Source organism: Hemiscyllium ocellatum, chromosome 9 (assembly GCF_020745735.1).
Source record: "Hemiscyllium ocellatum isolate sHemOce1 chromosome 9, sHemOce1.pat.X.cur, whole genome shotgun sequence".
Classification (NCBI taxonomy): Eukaryota; Metazoa; Chordata; class Chondrichthyes; order Orectolobiformes; family Hemiscylliidae; genus Hemiscyllium; species Hemiscyllium ocellatum.
In genome coordinates this window covers 55,569,092-55,589,936 of record NC_083409.1, presented here as the reverse complement: position 1 = coordinate 55,589,936, position 20,845 = coordinate 55,569,092, and the positions used below count along the sequence as shown (strand labels likewise).

At 37.8% G+C, this 20,845-nt stretch overlaps 1 protein-coding gene across 8 annotated transcripts in view; it reads right to left on the bottom strand.

Annotated features, from left to right (window-relative positions):
• Window positions 1–20,845, bottom strand: part of scyl3 (SCY1-like, kinase-like 3) — a 39,135-nt gene that overhangs the window by 5,579 nt on the left and 12,711 nt on the right. For 3 of the 8 annotated variants that reach the window (XM_060830352.1, XM_060830344.1, XM_060830348.1), the window contains exons 3-12: window positions 20,572–20,685; window positions 20,361–20,417; window positions 18,871–18,973; window positions 16,459–16,570; window positions 15,379–15,459; window positions 13,836–13,975; window positions 11,415–11,602; window positions 5,813–5,981; window positions 3,169–3,354; window positions 1,712–2,478 (exon numbers count right to left, since the gene is read on the bottom strand). In XM_060830352.1, the coding sequence (XP_060686335.1) occupies window positions 1,712–2,478; window positions 3,169–3,354; window positions 5,813–5,981; window positions 11,415–11,602; window positions 13,836–13,975; window positions 15,379–15,459; window positions 16,459–16,570; window positions 18,871–18,973; window positions 20,361–20,417; window positions 20,572–20,685 (1,917 nt within the window). The remainder of the gene's footprint in view (window positions 1–1,711; window positions 2,479–3,168; window positions 3,355–5,812; window positions 5,982–11,414; window positions 11,603–13,835; window positions 13,976–15,378; window positions 15,460–16,458; window positions 16,571–18,870; window positions 18,974–20,360; window positions 20,418–20,571; window positions 20,686–20,845) is intronic. The other 5 variants (XM_060830345.1, XM_060830349.1, XM_060830347.1 and 2 more) reach the window with 3 other exon arrangements.

Genomic DNA, 20,845 nt, shown 5'->3' with positions numbered 1-20,845 from the left:
TTTTGTAAACGTGGGTTGTGCCTAACTAACTTGACTTCTTTGAGAAGGTGACAAAACAGGTGGAAGATGGTAAAGCGGTTGATGTGGTGTATATGGACTTCAATAAGGCATTTGATAAGGTTCCTCACAGTAGACTATTGCACAAAATACGGAGTTTCAGGATTGAAGGTGATTGAGCAGTTTGGATCAAAAATTAGCTAGCTGAAAGAAGACAGAGGGTGGAGATTGATGGGAAATGATCATCCTGAGCTCAGTTACCAGTGGTGCGCCACAAAGATCAGTTTTGAGGTCACAGTTGTCACTTTTATAAATGATCTGGATGTGGGCGTAGAAGGATGGGTTAATAAATTTGGGATGACACTAAGGTAGGCAGACTTGTGATATTGCTGAAGGATGTTATAGGTTACAGAGGGACATAGATAAAATTCAGAACTGGGCTGAGAAGTGGCAAATGGAGATTAATGCAGAAAAGTGTGATGTATTTCACTTCGGAAGAAGTAATAGGAATGCAGAGTACTGGGCTCATGGTAAAATTTTTGGCAGTGTGGATGAACAGAGAGATCTCTGTGTCCAGGTGCACAAATCCCTGAAAGTTGCTACCCAAGTTGATTTGAATTGTTAAGAAGGCATATGGTGTGTTGGCATTTATTGGTATGAGGATCGAGTTTCATTGGTATGAGGATCGAGTTTCGGAGCCATGAAGTCATGCTTCAGCTGTACAAGACACGGGTAAGGCCACACCTGGAGTGTTGCAAACTTTTAGTCACCGTATTATAGGAAGGATGTGGAAGCTTTGGAAAGGATTCAAAGGAGATTTACTAGGATGTTGTCTAGTATGGAAGGTAGGTCTTACAAGGAAAGGCTCAGGGAACTGAGGCTGTTTTCATTGGAGAGAAGAAGGTTGAGGGGTGACTTAATCAAGACTATAAGATAATCAGAGTGTTAGATAGGATGGATGGTGATAGCCTTTTCCCTCGGATGGTGAAGGCTAACATGAGGGGACACAGCTTTAAATTGAGTGATGGTAGATTTAGGAAGATATCGGGGAAGTTTGTTCACTCAGAGTAGTAGGGGAGTGGAACGGCCTGCCTGCAACAGTAATAAACTTGCTGACATTAAGGGCATTTAAATGGGCATTGGACATACATATGGATAATAATGGAATAGTGTAGGTTAGATGGGCATCGGATTAATTTCACAAATCGGTGCAGCATCGAGGGCCAAAGAGCGTGTACTGCGCTGTAACTTTATGTTCTAAAACTTAGAAATGTGTACTCTGTGTGCTTCAGTACTCCTGCTCCAAATCCATGCAGCTTTTATCTAATTTTACTCATATATTGAGAGTCCATATTTAAATGCTGAGTAGAATTTACTTAGTTTATATTTTTTTAAAAATTAAGGAAATTATGCAATCACTCACAGATTTGAAGATCTTGATCTCTACTGCATTATAGATTGAAACCTTAGACCACTGTAATCAACAAATGGACAGAGCAGTTCAAGATACTCATGAGAAGCACAGGACACATTTCTCAGTTTTTGATAAAGTACTAATAGGTGTTGAACTGTTGATCACTATAATGTTGAACAATCAAAAACATATTTTCAAGATACAAGAGGAAGCCTACATTTTCTATCCTACTCTTTCAGACCATAGTTAAAAAGTACCAGGAAAATGTGTCATGCCCCTTGATTTAAAGTTTCAACTCACCTCAACAATGTCTGCCGCAAACTTTGATGCAAGTGCTAGAGTTGGTGAATTACCGTCTGCTCTCAGAGTCTTCTCTGTATATTTTGATGCTTCTTCAGTTGCTTTGGCTGTAACATTTAGTTCTGTTCTTTGTGTTGGCATTAACAAACCTGTGGAAGAAACTTTAATGTCTGGTATCATATCAGCAAACAGATCTAATTCAGGGTCCCTCTGTGGCTTTTTCTTGACATTTATAGTGAATTCCTCTCCGAGCCCAGTGTTTAAAGAGGTTTTCTGTGCAGTAGTTTTCTGCCTGGAGAATGTCTGTCCAGTTGAAACTGCTTTTTGACTTTCCTTTTTTGATATGTTCTGCTGGTTCCAGTTATCATTTCTCCAATTCTCACAAGATGTAACAGAGCGAGTTTTCAGTGCTAAAGAAAGTTTCATGCCTTTGGACTGGGCCTTATTGCCAGTAATAGGCAAGTCAGAAGTCTGCTGCTTATTTGATTGTTCTGGTTTTATTGTGCAAGGATGATCATCTATAGTAGGTTCAAAGTCATCCCATGATTCGTCTTTCATCTCAGATTGATTACCTGTACTGATGCAATCCTTTGTATGTTCAATCTTAATTCCTACATTTCTTTCATTCTCCTCTGACTTGCTCCAGTCTGGCCAATCCTCAGCAAATTCATGGATCAGCACTGAATTTTGTGTACTACCAGCTCCAGAAATATCATTCCCACGAATACCATTCATTGACATTATGGATGTTGGTGCTTCATACTGAGCTATGTCCATAAAGGATTAAAAAAAAACTTAAGTTATAACTACAACAAAAATATATGGAATAAAAATTAACTGTGATCATTATTAGTCAAAACCATATTTACCTATGAGAGACTGTTCAAACATATATTAAACAGGCAATGCAAAGACTGAGTTAGGCAAGTTTGGAGATCTAGTATATATTTAATACTAGGAAAAACTTGTATGGGTGCACACACCTATAATTTAACAATTGACCAGACATCGTTTTCTTCTACTTTTCCAATGTTATGGCCTTCAGAAAATGAAAACAATTTTTTTAAAAAGCCAAATGTCCAGCTTGGCTGCTGAGTGAATTGCTAACAAAAAAAACAAAACCTTAATGTTCATTTTAAATAGACCTTTTTTTAATGAAACTTGGATCTGCTTTAAATGGTTCAGCCTTTATGCCAATGAAAATCTTACCCGTGTATTTCAGTGCCAATGTGTTAATGTAAAACCCCCTAATCAGCAGTTAGAATATATGAAAGCACGATTTTAATTTATTTATGATTCCACAGTCCTCAACTGTGTACTGATTGCCAACTCAGTTTCAAATAAATATTTTCGACAATTCGATCATTCTTACATGCATTCAATATGTGACAGTTCAGAAAAGCCCAATTTCACTGCAGTGCATTGCACAAATTCAGACTTGCCTTTCTAAAGTTTACCTGCTTTTCCCAGTATCTGAAACCTTGAAGAGTGCTGAATTTGAGTAAGATTTGTATGCCCTTTTTCTTTCCCACATGTGGGTTTCTTCTTTGGCTCAGAGATCTTGGAAAACAGTTTGAATGAATTGTTGTTTAAGGCCAGAGAACTGTGAAGCTCATGACTATTGTTGACATGTGCAGGGGAGCCTTAGAAAAATGTAAGATAAATCAAATTTGCTTTAGCTATTGTTGTAATTTTACATCAGAATAATATCATAGATTTCCATTCATAACATTTTAATCCCTCCAAATAGAATTCTAACATTGCAACTCTATGCTCATTGCGCACAAAACAAAAACAACGTTAAGTTGACATTTCAATGAGGTTGTGTGGTTAATCAGTCAAGATATGAAATAAAATTCTGCACTTGTTTCCATCATATAGAACAAAACTAATGTAAATAATGGGGAATGAAGAATTGGTTACCGAGCAGGAGCAAAAAGTAGAGTTAAACAGGACATATTTAAGTTGCTAGGCAGTAACTATCAGAATGTAGCATGGATCAGAACTTGGCACTATTTTCACTGGATGTTATTGATTGAGATAGATCTAGAGTAACGTAGGAAACAAGGCTAGGTGGAAATAGAAATTGAGGAAGGCAAAGAGGTTGCTAAGAGATATAAACAGATCAAGTGGAGTGAGCAATAAGTTGGCAAATGTAGTATAACATGGAAGAGTGTGCAGTTATTCACTTTGTCAATATGAATGGCAAAGTAGAACTTATTATCAAACTTGTAAATGTTGTTCAGCAGGACCTAAATGAGCAATTGTACAAGGAACACAAGGTTAGCATGTTAGGAAGGCAAATTGCAATTTGGCCTTTATTACAAAACGACTGGAATACAAAAATAAGCATGCCTTACTACTTTGACAAGACCTTACGTAGAGTACTGTGTTCAGTTGTGGTCCCCACATTTAAGGAAGGTGATACTTGCATTGAATATGGTATAAAGGTTCAATCAATGGGCCCCAGGATGAGAGATCTGTTCTATGAACAGAGGTTGAGTAAATTAGACCTAAACACACTAGAGATTAGAATAGTGAGAGGTGATCTCATTGAAGCATAAAAGATTCCAATGAGGTTTGATAGGACAGACATTTATAGGTTCTTCTTTTCCAGCTGGTGATTATAGAAGAAAAAGCTGATAGTTTAGGAGTTCAATGAAGAGGATTTCTTCACTAAGTGATATGAATCTTTGGAATTGTCTGCCCCAGGAGCCTGTGAAAATTTGACAAATTTATTCAAGACTGGGATAAACATTTTTTGTTTCTCAATAAATCAAACAATGTGAAATTCAGTTAAAAGTGATGATCAGCAGAGATCATATTGAAAACATGCATGGCTCAAGCAGCCATATCTCTTACAGAATCCCAACAGTGTTGAAACAGGCCCTTCAGCCCAACAAGTCCACATCAACCCTCAAGAGTATTCCACCCAAACCCATTCCCTTATGTTGTGAAATTTTCTAGATTCCCAAGCCAGGAAAAATATTTTCTTCGCATTTATCCTTCTCAAGCACCTTAAGAATTGATATTTCACTTCAATCATCTCTTATGCTTTCTGGAGTTCAGAAGAATACGTTTAATCTACTTCTCTCAACATGGACAATTTTCTCACAGGTCACAGGTCAATAGATTTTTTTGGTTATTAAGGGAAGAGGGAACCACATAGGAAAGTGGATTGAGATAGAAGAATAGCCAAGATTTTCTCAAATTAATTTTGTCACATTCGCTCAAAGATAAATATGTCCTTTCTTGGGCATGACACCAAATCTGGATATTATAATCTTAGTATGGCCTCACCAATGCCTTGTATAAGTGCAGTGAAACTTATTGACTCTTATATTCCTGACCCCCTTAGAAGTAAAAACTAACAATTTGCCTTCCAAGTTGCTCACTGCACCTGAATGTTAATTTTGTCTGACTAATGTAAAAGGACACCCAGGTCCTTCCAAAGTAAACAATTTCCAGTTTCTTACCATTCTAAAAACACAATTTTCATGACATTCTGCCATGTTCTTACACTCATACAACCTGTCTATATCTCTCTGTAGCCTTTTTGCATTATGTTTGCTACTTATTATGGTAAGAAATAGGACGGGTGTATGCCATTCTGCCCCTCAAATCAGCTCTGAAATTGAACATAGTCATGGCTGACCTTCTGCCTTAACTGGCTTTTCCGCATGCTTCCCATACCCTTCAGACAATGAAAATCTGTCTACTACAGTCTTGAATACACTCAACAAAGGAGCATCCACAACCCACTGGTGTAGAAAATTCCAAAGATAAACATCTGTTCAGTGAAGAAGTTTCTCCTCATCTTAATCCGAATGGAGGACCCCTTATCCTGAGATTTTGCTCATGTTCTGGAAGAGAACCTAAAGGGGAAACAAACTCTCAATGTCTACCCTGGGAAGTTTCAATGAGACCATCACTCATTCTTTTAAATTTCAGGAGCGCATGCCCAACTTACTCAGCCTCTCATCCCAGAATCAATCTAGTATAGCCTCTAAGGCAAATAATATCTTTCCTTAGATAATCTATTTATAACTCTCTGGTAAAGATGTGGGATGCAAAGAAAACATCAGAAACTTTGTCACCTACCTTCAGGGGTGATCTCAGTTGATCTGAAGTTAGGTGTTGTACGTTTGAAGATCTTTGCTCTCTCACCTCCAACAACTACATCAGCTCCAAGAAGTGGCACCAACACTGCTAGGCTGCAGAGTGTTCCTGACACCAGACTATTACTGGTATCTCTTAGTCCTAGTAGCACCTAAACAGGAAAAGATGCGTTTGGTACATTTTCCATGAATATCAGAAATAAATATCTTGATTGATGGAAGATGCACTTACTGTAATGAAGCACTCAATATCCTTTAAGGACCTCTAATGTCTACACACCCAGTTGATAGTATTTTAGTCTCAGCTGCAGACAAGCTTAGAAGGATGTCTCAAGTCAAGTCTGCCATTGTTAGCTGCAATGGATTTTGCACCTGTTGATCATTGGTAGCACTCTTACCCATGACTCGGTGAAGAAAAAGATCGCGAACACATCGAGTGTAATACTTGGAATATTCTATACTATTGGAAGTGTTGGCTTTCAAAAGAGACCATTTGCGACTCCTCAGATACTGAAACAGTCCATGTTCAAATGCAAGATCTAGACAATTACCCAGCTGTCCTACAGGTGTGAAACAGATTCTTTAAGTGAATCTAAAGAGCAGTGGAATTCTTTCCAGTATTTTGATGAGTATTTATCCCTCAACTAACATAAAAAGCTTTTCATTAGACTTTGTTTGGTCCAGATGTTCTACAAGAATTTTCGTCACAACCTACTGTCATTGTACCTTGCAAAACCACAGCACTCTCCAAATAATCTGTACTTATGTGATTAGGGCAGGCAACTGTATCTGCTTAATAGGTTTTAGAACTTCCATTACCCATTGCAACTGTTTTTGTTACTCCAATGAAATCATGTTTCTAACTTGATTGCAAATTCACATATAGCCCAAGTAATGCAAGTTTTACTGGAAATCAGCCTTTTGGCTGCAAACCTGTTTCATGAATAAAATACAACTATTATCATTAAGCATTAATGTACAGCAAAATGTATAATCCAGGAACATCCAAATTAGGAAGAGGAGGCCACTTAATCTTTCAAGCCTGCTCTACCTTCAATAAGATCATGGCTGATTCACATTACCATGTACCCTCATTAACACTCCACCAGCTTTTGAAAAATATCTTCTTAAAAAATATTCAAGGACTATGCATCTACCACCTTTTGATGGAGTTAGTTCCAGAGGGACACAATCCTCCAGGAGAAAAAAAAACCCCTCAGTTTTAAATGGGTAACCCCTTATTTTGAAAAAGTGGCACTCACTACTAGATTCTCAAATGACATATATGCTTTCCACATCCTCAACAGTCAATAATGTAAGGTGTCATCAAGCAACACCTGCTCAGCAATAATCTACTCACTGATGCCAGTTTGGGTTCCACTAGCGTCATTTAGTTCCTGACCTTATTACAGCCTTGATTCAAACATGGACAAAACAGCTGAATTCCAGAAATGAGGTTAGAGTGACAGTCCTTAACATCAAGGTTGCATTTGACGGAATGTGGCATCAATGAGTCCTAGAAAACCTGGAATCAATGGGTATCGGGGGCAAACACTCCACTGGTTGGAAGCTAGTTGTGGCTGTTGGAGATTAGTTATCTCAGTTCCAGGCCATCCTTGCAGGAGTTCCTCAGGGTAGTAAAAAGTGAGGTCTGCAGATGCTGGAGATCAGAGCTGAAAATGTGTTGCTGGTTAAAGCACAGCAGGTTAGGCAGCATCCAAGGAACAGGACATTCGACGTTTCGGGCCAGAGCCCTTCATCAGGAATCCTCAGGGTAGTGTTCACACCCAACCATGTTCAGCGGCTGCATCAATGACTTTTCCACCATAAGATCAGAAGTAGGAATGTTTGCTGATGATTGTTCAGAACCATTTGCAACTCCTCAGATACTGAAACAGTCCATGTTCAAATGCAAGATCTGGACAATACCCAGGCTTGAGTTGACAAGTGGCAAGTAACATTCGTGCCACACAAATAGAACATAGAAAAGTACAGCACAGAACTGGCCCTTTGGCCCACGATGTTGTGCCGAGGATTATACCCTAATGTAAAATAAAATAACCTAAAATACGCATCCCTCAATTCACTGTGCATGTCCAACAGTCCCTTAAATGTCCCTAATGACTCTGCTTCCATTATCACCACTGGCAACGCATTCCATGCATACACAACTCTCTGCATATAGAACCTATCTCTGACGTCTCCTCTACACCTTTCTCCTAATATCTTAAAACTATGGTCCCTCATGCCAGTCAATCCTACCCTGGGGAAAAGTTTCTGGCTATTGACTCTATCCACGCCTCTCATTACCTTGTATACCTCGATCAGGTCACCTCTCTTCCTCCTTCTCTCTAGAGAAAAGTCCAAGCTTAGTCAACCTCTCTTCTTAAGGCAAGCCCTCCAATCCAGGCAGTATCCTGGTAAATCTTGTTTGCACCCTCTCCAAAGCCTCTATCTTTCCTATAGAACGGTAGGCTATGACCGTCACTTTCCATAAATAATCTAACCATCGCCCCTTGACATGCAGTGGTGCCACCTCCATTGAATCCCCCACTAATATTGGGGTTACCATTGTCCAGAAACTCAACTGGACCTGCCACATAAACACCGTGGCTACAACAGCAAATAAGGGGCTAGGAATACTGCAAGTAATTCAGCTCCTGACTTCCCAAAGCTTGTTCAACATCAGGCACAAGTCAGGAGTGTGATCGAATGCTCCCCACTTACCTGGACGTGTGCAGCTCCAACACTGGAAGATCGACACCATCCAGGACAAAGCAGCCGACGTGATTGACCACATTTACAAACATCAATTCCCTCCATCATTGATGCTCAGTAGCACACAGTGTGTACTAACTAAAAGATGCACTGCACAAATTCACCAAAGATTCTCACAGTACCTTCCAAACCATGAACACCTCATCTAGAAGGACAGGGGCAGCTGATGCATCAGAGCACCACCACATTAAAGTTCTTCTCCAAGCTACTCACCATCCTGACTTGGACGTTATTGCTGTTTCTTCACTGTCAGTGAGTCAAAATCCTGGAATTCCCTCCTTAATGGCATTGTGGATCAACCCACAGCAGATGGACTGCAGCAGTTCAAGAAGGCAGCTCACCACCACGTTCCCAACAGCAATGAGAGATGGGCCATAAAATGCCAGCCAGCTGCAATGCCCACATCCCACAAATAACTTTTTTAAAAATCCACACTGTCAAGGCCATTTGGGATCTTGTCTTTCAGTCAAGTTGCCTCTTTCTCTTCTGAACTCCTGCAAATTCAAGTCTAATCTGTCAAATCATTCCTTGGAATACCACTTGCCAATTCCAAGTATTAGTCCAGTAAATCTTCTATGATGTGCATACAAGGAACTTACATCCTCCTTTAAACAAGAAAAACCATAGTGTATACAACACTCCAGATATGGCTCTCTAAAACTGAACCATAACCTCTGTACTTTGGATTCAATTCCCCTCGGAATATACAACATCATTCTATTCCTGAGTACTTGCTCAACATGCAAACTACCTTTCATGATTCATACTGTGATGAAGATTCATCACATTATTATTAGTAGGAAACCTAGGCTCTAAAATGTGACAAAAATCACATAACTTTAAGTCTGACTTATATGTCAACATTCCTGTGCTCCTTAAGATGCACAGGATATAGTTTACTTTTATTTGCATTGAGTGTGATACCAGGTTATCTAGGAATTTGTTTACAAGCATTTAAATGAAGATTTTTTTAAAAAACCCTTTGAATGAATAGTTAAATGCTTTAGAAAACAGAGTGGAAGACAGAAAATCAAAGTAATGTAATGGTGTTCTATGACACACAAATGTTATGGATGTAGATTTGCTCGTTGAGCTGAAAGGTTCATTTCCAGACGTTTCATTACCTTACTAGATAACATCTTCGGTGGACCTCATGCAAAGCAATGCTGAAAACTCCTGCTTTCTATTTACACCTTTGGGTTTCACCACAGGAAATGACATCACCAACCCAAAGAAACCCAAACATAAATAGAAAGCAGGAATTTTCAGCATTGCTTTGCATGAGGTCTACTAAAGATGTTACCTAGTAAAGTAACGAAACATCTGGAAATGAACCTTTCAGCTCAGCGAGCAAGTCTACATTCAAAACCTCAACCTGAGCTTCAAATCTTCTCAAAACTCGCTAACATAAATATTTTAGAAACACAGAACCATCCAGAAGATCAGTGATTGGACATGTTTCTTTCAGAAAGATTCAGATCATTCAGAGAGAAAAGGTCTGTGACATCAACAGTGCAGTTTACCAGTCTCCAAATCAGTCGAAGTCCTGAGTGGCTTAGAAGTCAGTAAGAGAAAAGAGCCAAAAGCAGAAAGTTTTAAAGTGTCTGAGAGGACGTTATCATACAAGGTTGTCAAATATGTATTTAAAGAACAAATGGTAAGGAGTAAATAAGATGTATTTGTTGTTTCATGAAGAGACATTATCAAGAGAAGATGATGGCACAGAACAAATGCAGAGTTTGCCAGAAAATAAACTTATAACAGCCATGCCACCAAACAAGGAACTTTGAAATGGAAACAGGGTAATGTGTCTCTGAGATTTGAGCATAAAGGAATTTTTATTTCTTAAATTTATTTATTATACAAATGCAAGTTTTTACTTTCTCTTACATTGCGATCCGTGGTGATGCAGTGGGATGTCAGTGACTTTTATCTATCAATGTCATAACTTGATAGCAAGGAGGAAATTAAACAAGGAAAAGAAAATGTATCCCTAAATCCCCACAAGATGGAAATGTAATGTTCCAAAGCTAATCTGAGCAATAGTTTCAAACCATGATCATGAAATAACTAAAAAGAACTCAGAGATGTTTTAGGTTTTCAAAAGACAGTTGCAAGGTCTCTCAAAAATCCTATTCATCAAAATGTACAAGCATACCTAACAGCACAGTGTAAGCTTGTTCACTGAATTTATAAATGAAATAATCTGAGAAGTTCTTCGATGTAGGAATGCATTTAATAAAATCAGAGTTCTGTTGGATTCTGTTTATGAAAATCAAAGTGGTAAAAATGTCTATTTTCAAGTCTCAGCCTTGGTTTGTAGATAACAGTCTCAAGGTATAGGCTCACTGCAGAGATTTGCATACCTATAGGCTAATAGCTTACTGGAGACCTGTGAAAGGACTGCACATTAAGCAGCAACAACATTCAGATAAAACATTAAATGTTGTTAAAATAGTCACGAGAAATGACAAATTTAAAAACTGCCAGCACTTCTTAAAACTCCGTACACTGTAAATTACATAAATGTTAACGCAATCACAAAATATGCAGAGCCAATAAAATCCATAAACAGGTGAAAAGATACAACTGAATATCCAAAACATTATTTCAAACAGAAAAAAAGGAATGGCTGGGAAAACACGGCAAGTTCTGAAGATGGTCACTGGACATGAAACATTAACTCTGCTTTCTCCCCACAATCGCTGCCAGACCTACTGAGTTTTCCAGCATCTGCAGTCCTTTGCTTTTTTTTTGTCTTCTATCTTACTTGTCCCAGAAATTTAAACTTCTTATCTTTCACTGACCTGTGGAAGAACAATTTCCTGCAGGTCTTCCAACTGAAAAAGATCAGCGTAAGTGTCCAGATGAGATAACAGCACCATTCGTACATGCTCCTCTCGCACACTATAGAGTTTCAACAGAATTGGGATCACATGATCTCGAAAGACATTGGGTGACAGGAGGCTATTGAATTCATCATCACTAGGTGAGTCTAGAGAAATACAAACAAAACAACTTAATCTTTTTATGTACTTTTGTTTGCAGCGAACACCGTGCAATATTTCATGTTTTTCTCCTCAACAGAACATTTATTTCAACGGACATCACTATGTTCATCAAGATATGGAGAATAAGTGCTGAAATTTAAATCCCTGTCACTTCAGTTATCTAATGTCAGGTCAGACATCCCATGCTAATCTAAAACAACCAAATACAAAATATGCTCCTCCAAAACTGTGCCTGACCCTAACCACAGGTATCAGCCATTTTGTAGCTGGGGCATCTAAATGTACTGCACTGAAACAATCAACCACTTTCATGATTTGAGACTTTTTAGATACAAATTTGAAGTACTTGCACATTAAATTGTACTACGTACAATAAGTGTAGATATTGATGTGATATAAGCCACAACAACTTAAATAATTTGCTTTCCAGAGAGTGACAATTTTGGGTTACTTTTTGCATCGTCATTTGGAACTCAATTAGGTTGGACAGAACTGACTTCATAAGGACGCTTGCAGGTGATAGAAAGCAGAGGTCAACACCCATCAGTCTAAAAGGTGACTTAAATTTTTAAGAAATTGCAAAGTAATAGCACAACATCCTATCAATATAAATCGCATGCTGGTTGCAAGACCACTAAATCACATCAAACAGCATAGATTTGGAGGTGGTGTTGTTGGACTGGGGTGGACAAATTAAAAATCAGAATACCACATTATAGTCCAACAGGTTTATTTGGAGGCAAAATAATTATTACATGAACAGAAAACGCCATGAGTTAATCAAACTTGGGACTTAACCAAAAATGGTAAGTCAGTGACAAGATTATCAAGAAAAACAACAAATACTGGAAGCATACAGCAAGTCAAGTCAGCAATGAAAAGAAAATAACAATGTAACTTTGCAGGAAAGTTGAAAGTCAAGTCCCAAAAGGTCAATTGATGTTTCTCTTGCAGATGTTAGTCTACTATTTTGTAACAGGTCACACTGGTTCCTGAATATACATAGGTCATTTCCAAACCATTCATGTGGATCCCAATAACAGATTTCCATTCGATTAGCATTGCTGATCAATTGATCTTGCTGTCAAACTTAAACTAAAATTCCTCATATGTTACAACACAGAAGCGATCCTTTTCTGTTAATTAAACCAAATACCTGGAAAAGCTCGCTTCGCTTCGTAATTTGTTAAAATATGAGTGACAGAGAACACCTAAATTCCACATTAATTTATTTTCTTACTCTAAAAGTGAACAATCAAAAAAAAATTTCACTAATCTAAACCCCTCTTTCTCAAATGCTTACTCTCTGACTCCAACTCTAAAACAATATGCTGTTCCAATAAGACACTTATTAAAATTACATTAGCTTAATCTGAAAATCATACAGTCTTTGTCTTCTCTGCTGTCTTCAATTTTACTGCTGATCTCCCTGGGTCGTCATCTTTCTTTTTACTGCAAGTACGTTTCACATGAAAAGGTACCTTTGACGAGAGTGTTTTCTAGTTTCTCTGAGAGCAAGATGTTAGATGGGCAATTAGCTCTCCAGCAATTTCTCTCACTACAGTGGTTGCCCTCTGACCAATTTTCAAAATGTCCGCATTCTTATACCCCCAACATTGATCGTCTCATTGGTTCGATGTTGGCAAAACAATAAATTAAAACTCGATTGGGTTTCAGTATCTTGGAGCATAATTCAAACTGATTGGTTAAATTTGAATTGTTTTCAAAACAGCAACCAAAACTCAGGAATCCATTTCACAGCCAAATGTTACATATTTTCAATTTTCCAGTACACCCTGGGACTGCCATCCAGTCGTATACACAGTGCTTATAATCTCTCAGTTCAGAACAGCATTCTTTCTCTCAAAGGTACAGTGCACACCTTCAACCTCATAACATATATATGACGTTCATAAAGGCATATCCTCAAACTGAAGAATATTAATTTGAAAGATAAAGGCAGTTTTGCTACAACATATGTTTCCTGAACATAAATTGGCTTTAACAAATTTGAAGAATTTAAACAGTTATTTGCAGAATACAAACTTTCCTTACCTGTATTGGCTATAACAGTATTCCGGTCCCATTAGTTTAAAAGGCATGGCTATTGTGCGATTTTCTTATAACACGAGTTTGTTTCTTGGGCAAGCTATTGTGTTATATCAGAACCAACTATACGCTATTAGACTGTATGAAGAATACATACACTGAACATACCCTTCTTTGGCCTGAGAAGGTGAGGAAGGAAGCTTTTAATTGCTACTGGTTCTGCAAACACCAATGGAGTTAGCAGCTGTGGCACCAGGCGGGAGGCCATGAGACTTTCAGGTAAGCCCTGAATACGATCCAATAGGAATCTGCATGACAAAACAGAATCAAATACTTCTAGAGGTGCAGACCCTACGTTGGGGAAAATGCTAACAGTTTAGGAAATATAATGGGCCTGGCATATTTCTACATGCAAAATGTGCTGCATGAAAATTTGCAATTCTGATGAAAATCCCCTTCTTGCTTTAACGTTTTTGGCAAAATAGATTTGGGCAATATCAACCCAATTTAGTTTGCGCTTAACAGAACTCTTCCCATTTTCAACATTAATTGCAATTAATTTGAGGAAACACACAACGGTCACAGAATGGAAACTACGACATTAATACAGTATTATTTGCAATCCAATATGATGTAAGGAAACACACCACCACTGCACCCATAAGTACATTGGTCACCATTACTGATTCCAGCTTTTTAGTTTCCATGCCATGGAGAGATTTGAACTCTCACCCACAGATCATTCGTCCAGGCCTCTAAATTAACCTTTTTTTCGTTTATTCACAAAATATGGGTGTTATTGGCCAGGCCAACATTTATTACCCACCCCTAATTGCACTTAGTGTCAATTATATTGCAATGGGTCTGGAGACACAGGTAGGCCAGACCAGGTAAGGGCATCAGTTACTTTCTCTAAAGGACAATAATGAACCAGATGGATTTTCCCAACAATTGACAATAGTTTCATGGTTATCATTCGTTATCATTCTAATTCCAAATATTTATCGAATTTAAACTTAACCATATGTCTTTGTAGGATTCAAGCCCATGTCCCCAGAATATTACCAGGGTCTCTGAATAATAGTCTAGTGATAATACTACTAGGTCATTGCTTCCCAATTAGTAAAATAACTAGAATGATGCTGTTTCTGAAGTTGCTGAATTAACCTAACTTTCAAAAAGTATTTAATATGTAATAGCAATGATAGGAGCTCTTGTGGCACAGTAATATTTTTCTTACCTCTGAGTCAGGAGACTGAGATTCAAGTCCCACCTGCTCCAGAGAGATGCCACAACATCTCTGAACAGATTGATAAGAAAATATTTAAATATTATCAGTGACAGGATGAAACAAGTGGGTTGAATGAATTTATCTCCTTGGATAGCTGAGCGCATAAATGCACTATCTACAGCAGGTTCAAGTTTTTGGAAGTCCCAGGTTTGATTGATATGTTTATGTGGAGTTGGTGTAGGAGTGCTACAATTGACTTCAGCATCGATAGCAATGGAGTGAAATGTCAGTTAGTGCTTCCACTGTTTACTTGCTTCATATGGATGTAGGTAGGGACAAAAGTGAAAATATTAACAGCCCACCCTTCATTTGCTGAATATATTTAAAAGTAAATTGTCAGATAATCATCATTTTGTAGCACTTGTACAATATAATTTTTATTTTAAAAATAAAACTCAGTAACAGAAACAGAATACCTACTTGAAAAACTCATTCTTTTCTTCCTCAGTTTTTAATGTCAAGCTTTTTAAAAAATTCACTACTTCCAAGAACTCGTTCCTGCTGTGAGAGAGAACATTTATCAACCAACTGTTACAATCACAAGTACCAAACATCAACCTTCTAAATTGTGTCAGTGCATAAAATGGATTTGATCAGAGACATATTTTTCTCATCGACAATCGAAAATACCAGGAAGCTACCCAAAATTCATTAAGTCTTAGCCGATCTAATTCCACAAAATGACAACCTATTGCGAATAAAATTCAAAGCAATTCAAAGGTCTGTTATCAGCATCAAGCAAATGTACACAGGGTATTCATAGACAGATGAACCCACTGCCATCAGTTTACAATTTTTCTTCAGTTTCCTAAATGGAGTTAAATGAGTATCAGATTTATCACAACCCTACTCTTCATTTAACCATTTCAAGAAAATGATATACTCTGCAACAGAAATCTACTGAATATGCTTTCTGAACACTGAATACCTTTGCCAAAATATACACATTGAATTTTTCTTTTTTACAAATATGTCACTGAAATTTTAAAAATGGAACACTGTTACCATTTGTATAGTGACAAAATGGCATTGCATTTTCTGTGATAATTTAGGTGTATGTGTGGAAAGTACCATGAACTTTATAATTTATTTTAATCATTTATAAATATGGCAGTCAAAATACACCCTCTAGACAACTGAAGTTTTGACAATTTACTACATTAACATAAACTTGCTTCAATGCTCAAACTAATGCATCCGAGCACAATAAATTATTCTTTGGTTTGTTTGACATACTGAAGATAGATGATGGTGTTGGTAGGTTGAAGATTTGACAGCATTGATAGCAAATCATGCACACAAAACAAATAGATCTCATGAGGTACACTGTCACCGATGATTGTTTAATTACTTGCTATTTCATACTGTCAAACACATTTTCAGTGAAGTGGCTATAACACTATTTCACACCCACAAACTGCACTAAGTAAGGAGGCAATATTGTAAAAGATGGTCCATTTAAGTACCAGCTGAAGAAATGAGAAAGATGTTTTTGCATACCTAAAGAATTCATGAGTCAGTAAACTCTGTAAAGATGGACGTTGCATTGGGTCTGGGTTTAAGAGGGAAACCTTTAAGGCTTCTTGAAAACTTGTCAGCAAATGTTCTGCAACTAGAGGATAAGTACATTAACTGTACACATAGCTTAACATACATACAACACACACAAAAGACCAATAAACTTCATTTAACAATTTTTTTTAAAAATCTATGCATCTTGGATATTGCATTAGGACAAAATATACCTATTGACATTTGATGCCACTATTTCATTAGCATTTGTTCAACATTTATCCCTCAACCATCACTAAGAAGACTGTCTAACTGATCACTATCTCACTGCTGTTTATAGAATTATACTTGCCACATACTACCTCATTTCCTACAACACTTCAAATGGACTTCATTGATTTGCAACACCTTTGACAAAAAAGTTTCTTGTTAATGACAACACAATTTACATGAATATATTTTTCCTGTTGAATTATGGAAACAATGGTGCTTTACCGAAGCAGATATTCAACCCCTTGTGCCAATGTTAGCTCTTTGAAGAGTTATCCAACTAGTCTCAGTTGGTTTCCAGGGTTCAGGAAATAACTCGTTTTCAAAAAGTAAGCATTTCAAGGTTTTCCTTGAACATTACTTTTGTTTGTTTTTCCTCCATTGCCAAAGTCCTAACCATCACTGCATCAATTTATAAGTTATCTAATGGTCCCTTTCAAATTTCACTTTCATTAATCCAGAATTCTTAACTCAAATTTTCTTTCTCAGAGTCCTGAAATATTATTACACAGGTTTGTAAAAGTTAGAGGTTTCAGCAAAAAGCATATAGACTTTCAAGATTCCCATTCAAATCCTCTAATGATTCTAGAGTCACAGACAAATTTGCACAAAATGATACTTTTCATCCCCACATCACAGAATCTAACCAATGCTGCTTGGTTTCTGGATTACTGCTCAATACAACAATTTTGAACTCTCCAGATTATCAATACGCTTCAAAATGATTTCTGACAAACCTATTCAACATCTATTGTAACAAAGAGCACAATGATGACAAGGGAGAAAGGAAAATCACAAAACATTAGCATGCAGGTACAGAAGTAATTAGGAAGGTAAATGGAATTTTGGCTATTGCAAGGGAAAGGCTTAGGGAAACCACACTACAGCTGTACATAACTTTGGTGATACTACACCTAGAGTACTAGTACCTCCCCTTTTCTTTGTCCCTTTTCCTTAGGGAAGGACATAACTGTATTTGCAGTGGTCTAAGAAGTTTCACCAGACTGATTCCTGGGACAAAGTCAAGAAGATGGGCTTACACTCTTCGGGGTTTACAAGAATGAGAAGTGATCTTAATGTGGAGTTATCTAGAACTAAGGGACACAGTTTAAAACTAAGGGGTCTCCCATTTAGAGAGACGAGAAGAAATTTATTCGAGACTATTTGGAATTCCCTTCCCCAGTGAGCTGTGGAGGCTGTGAAACTGAATATATGAAAGGCTGAGTTAGATTTTTGATCAAAGGAGATCAAGTATGTTCTTCCTGAGCAGCCAACTGGCATCCAATGGACCAAATGGCCTACTCTACTTGAAAAGCTTCTGATCTTCTGAAAAAATCTAGAAATAACAGAGTGAAGCACCTAAACTAATTAGAGTCATAGAGATGGACAGCATGGAAACAGACCCTTCGGTCCAACCCGTTCAGACATCCCAACCCAATCTAGTTCCACTTGCCAGCACCCGGCCCATATCCCTCCAAACTCTATTCATATACCATCCAAATGTCTCTTAAATGTTGCAATTGTACCAGCCTCCACTACATCCTCTGGCAGCTCATTCCATACACGTACCACCCTCTGCGTGAAAAGGTTGCCCCTTAGGTCTCTTTTATATCTTTCCCCTCTCACCCTAAACCTATGCCCTCTAGTTCTGGACTCTCCAATCCAAGGGAAAAGACTTTGTCTATTTATCTTATCCATGCCCCTCAATTTTGTAAACCTCTATAAGGTCACCTCTCAGCCTCCAACGCTCCAGGGAAAACAGCCCCAGCCTGTTCAGCCTCTCCCTGTAGCTCAGATCCTCCAACCCTGGCAACATCCTTGTAAATCTTTTCTGAACCCTTTCAAGTTTCACAACATCTTTCCGATAGGAAGGAGACCAGAATTGCAGGCAATATTCCAACAGTGGCCTAACCAATGTCCTGTACAGCCGCAATATGACCTCCCAACTCCTGTACTCTGACCAATAAAGGAAAGCATACCAAACGCCTTCTTCATTATCCTATTTACCTGCGATTCTTATGTGGGAAAAAATTGAATTGACCAAAATATTTCTGATAGTTTGTTGATCGTCATTAGCTATATTAATTGCACATATTGTATGCGGTAACCGAAAAACATTAAAATCCTTACCCACATCACCTAGCAATGGAAGGAGTTTCTCAACCATCACCCCAAATGAGTAAGCATCTCGAGCATGTCCATGCGCTTCAGGAAGAATCTGAAAGCCTGCAGACTAAATACATTTTTCTTCTTTTAATAACATGCTGTTGCCCTTAAGTTGCATCCTATCTGCATCAAACTGATACTTCAGCAAGTACTGCTATACATTACAATGGCACATGCTGTCTTCCTGGCTGTTTAACAACATTCTTGTCAGGAAATTTCAGGTATCAAACATACTGAACAAGATTTATGCATATATTTAATGACAACCTGACTGGTGAGTTTTGACAAAAGGTTGTACTGAAAAATTAATTGTTTTGTTATTTCCCCATATGTTCTACTGAGTTGCTGAGTGATTTCAGAATCATCTGCACGTTTCATATTTCCAGCATCGCCAGGTTTGAGATTGTTAGTGCAGTCTTCTAACTCTAATCAAAAGAAAATGAATCTCACTACACCATTTATGCGTTATATTATCGCTTGCCCACAGCCCAACACAAGACTTATTTTCCCTCTTTTTTTTAAAAGCAGTCGTGTACGTTGGTTCAGTGTTAGTCTCAACTTCATCACTTAATTTTTTCCCTACATCCTCAGTTGAAAACAAACAGTTTTTGGGAGTACTGTGCCTTGCAGAACAACACTGAGACTGTTAGCAAGGTAGAGCAATGCTCCGTGTTACATTGAACAAAACAGGAAGATCTCAGGGCAAATATCTTAATTCTGCTGAGATAATTGATAATATACATCTGGTCTTAACATCGCCAGGATCAGGAAGAATTGGGTGAGGAGACACACTATGGGTGGGTAAAGAGAAAGGAAGGGGCGTTCCCTTTTTTGCATGTCTGATCACAGTTTCGCTTTGACTCCTGTGAACTTTAGTCCTCGCTTTCTCCTACTGTGAGCTTCAGTCAAATTATCAGCTAACACACAATCCGACAATGGAATGAGCAATCAACCTGGTGCCACTCCTTTGCAAATTTTTCCCCTTCAAGTAACAGTCCAATTCCTTTTTCAACGTCCCAATTAAAGTTGCATCCACCACAGTCTAAAGGCAGTGCAATCCAGATATAGGGTTACAGACAGTGAGCTACTGTTATCATGAAACACTGTTACAGCAAAGCCTTCAGGCAGGAGCAGGAATGAGGGAGACATGTGGATGGAATGTGGAAAGAGTTATTCTTTTCTCCTCTGCCAATTGTCTTTTCAGTTATGTATATGAATAAAACAAAATGCATTCAGGGCACTAACACACAACTGTTCTTCATTTTTGCAAATTCTGCATGTTAGAAATGTTCAATTATGAAGGTGCTCGTAACACAAAAATATCTGAAATCATGGTTGTTAGCCAGAATGCTATAATATCTCATACAGCAGTTCCCCATTTTGTTAAAAAAAATCTAAGATTGATTTTCATAAAGAATTAAAACATTGCTTGTATTTTATAATTATGGACACACCTGCTCCTCAGGAGCAATGCTACTCAAATCTCTCAACGAGTTGATGCTGGACAAGAACTGTAAAAAGAAACAACATGTATTAAACCTTTTTAAAAAAAAGTCTTAAAATAACTTTCAAGAACAGTACAAATCAAGTTTTATTCTGCAATAGATAAAGGTAACATTGACCAAATGGACTTTTGCGAAAAGAACAAAAATGAAATATTCTCACCTCAGCTGATGCTTGAGAGAATTGACACATGGATTCCATACCGCCCAGCTTCCAGTGACCATCCTCACTTACAAACACAGATGAAATGCATACATTATTGTGGCTCAGTTTTCCCTGTGATACAATGGAATAATATTGTGATGCATTGTTATACTTTAAAATATTTTAGTAATGGCTAAAAGATGAAAGTGTCTAATGCAGTTCTATGCAAGGAATGTCTTTTCACAAAATGACTTCATTCTGATGAAATTAATGTGACAATAATAGCAGATGA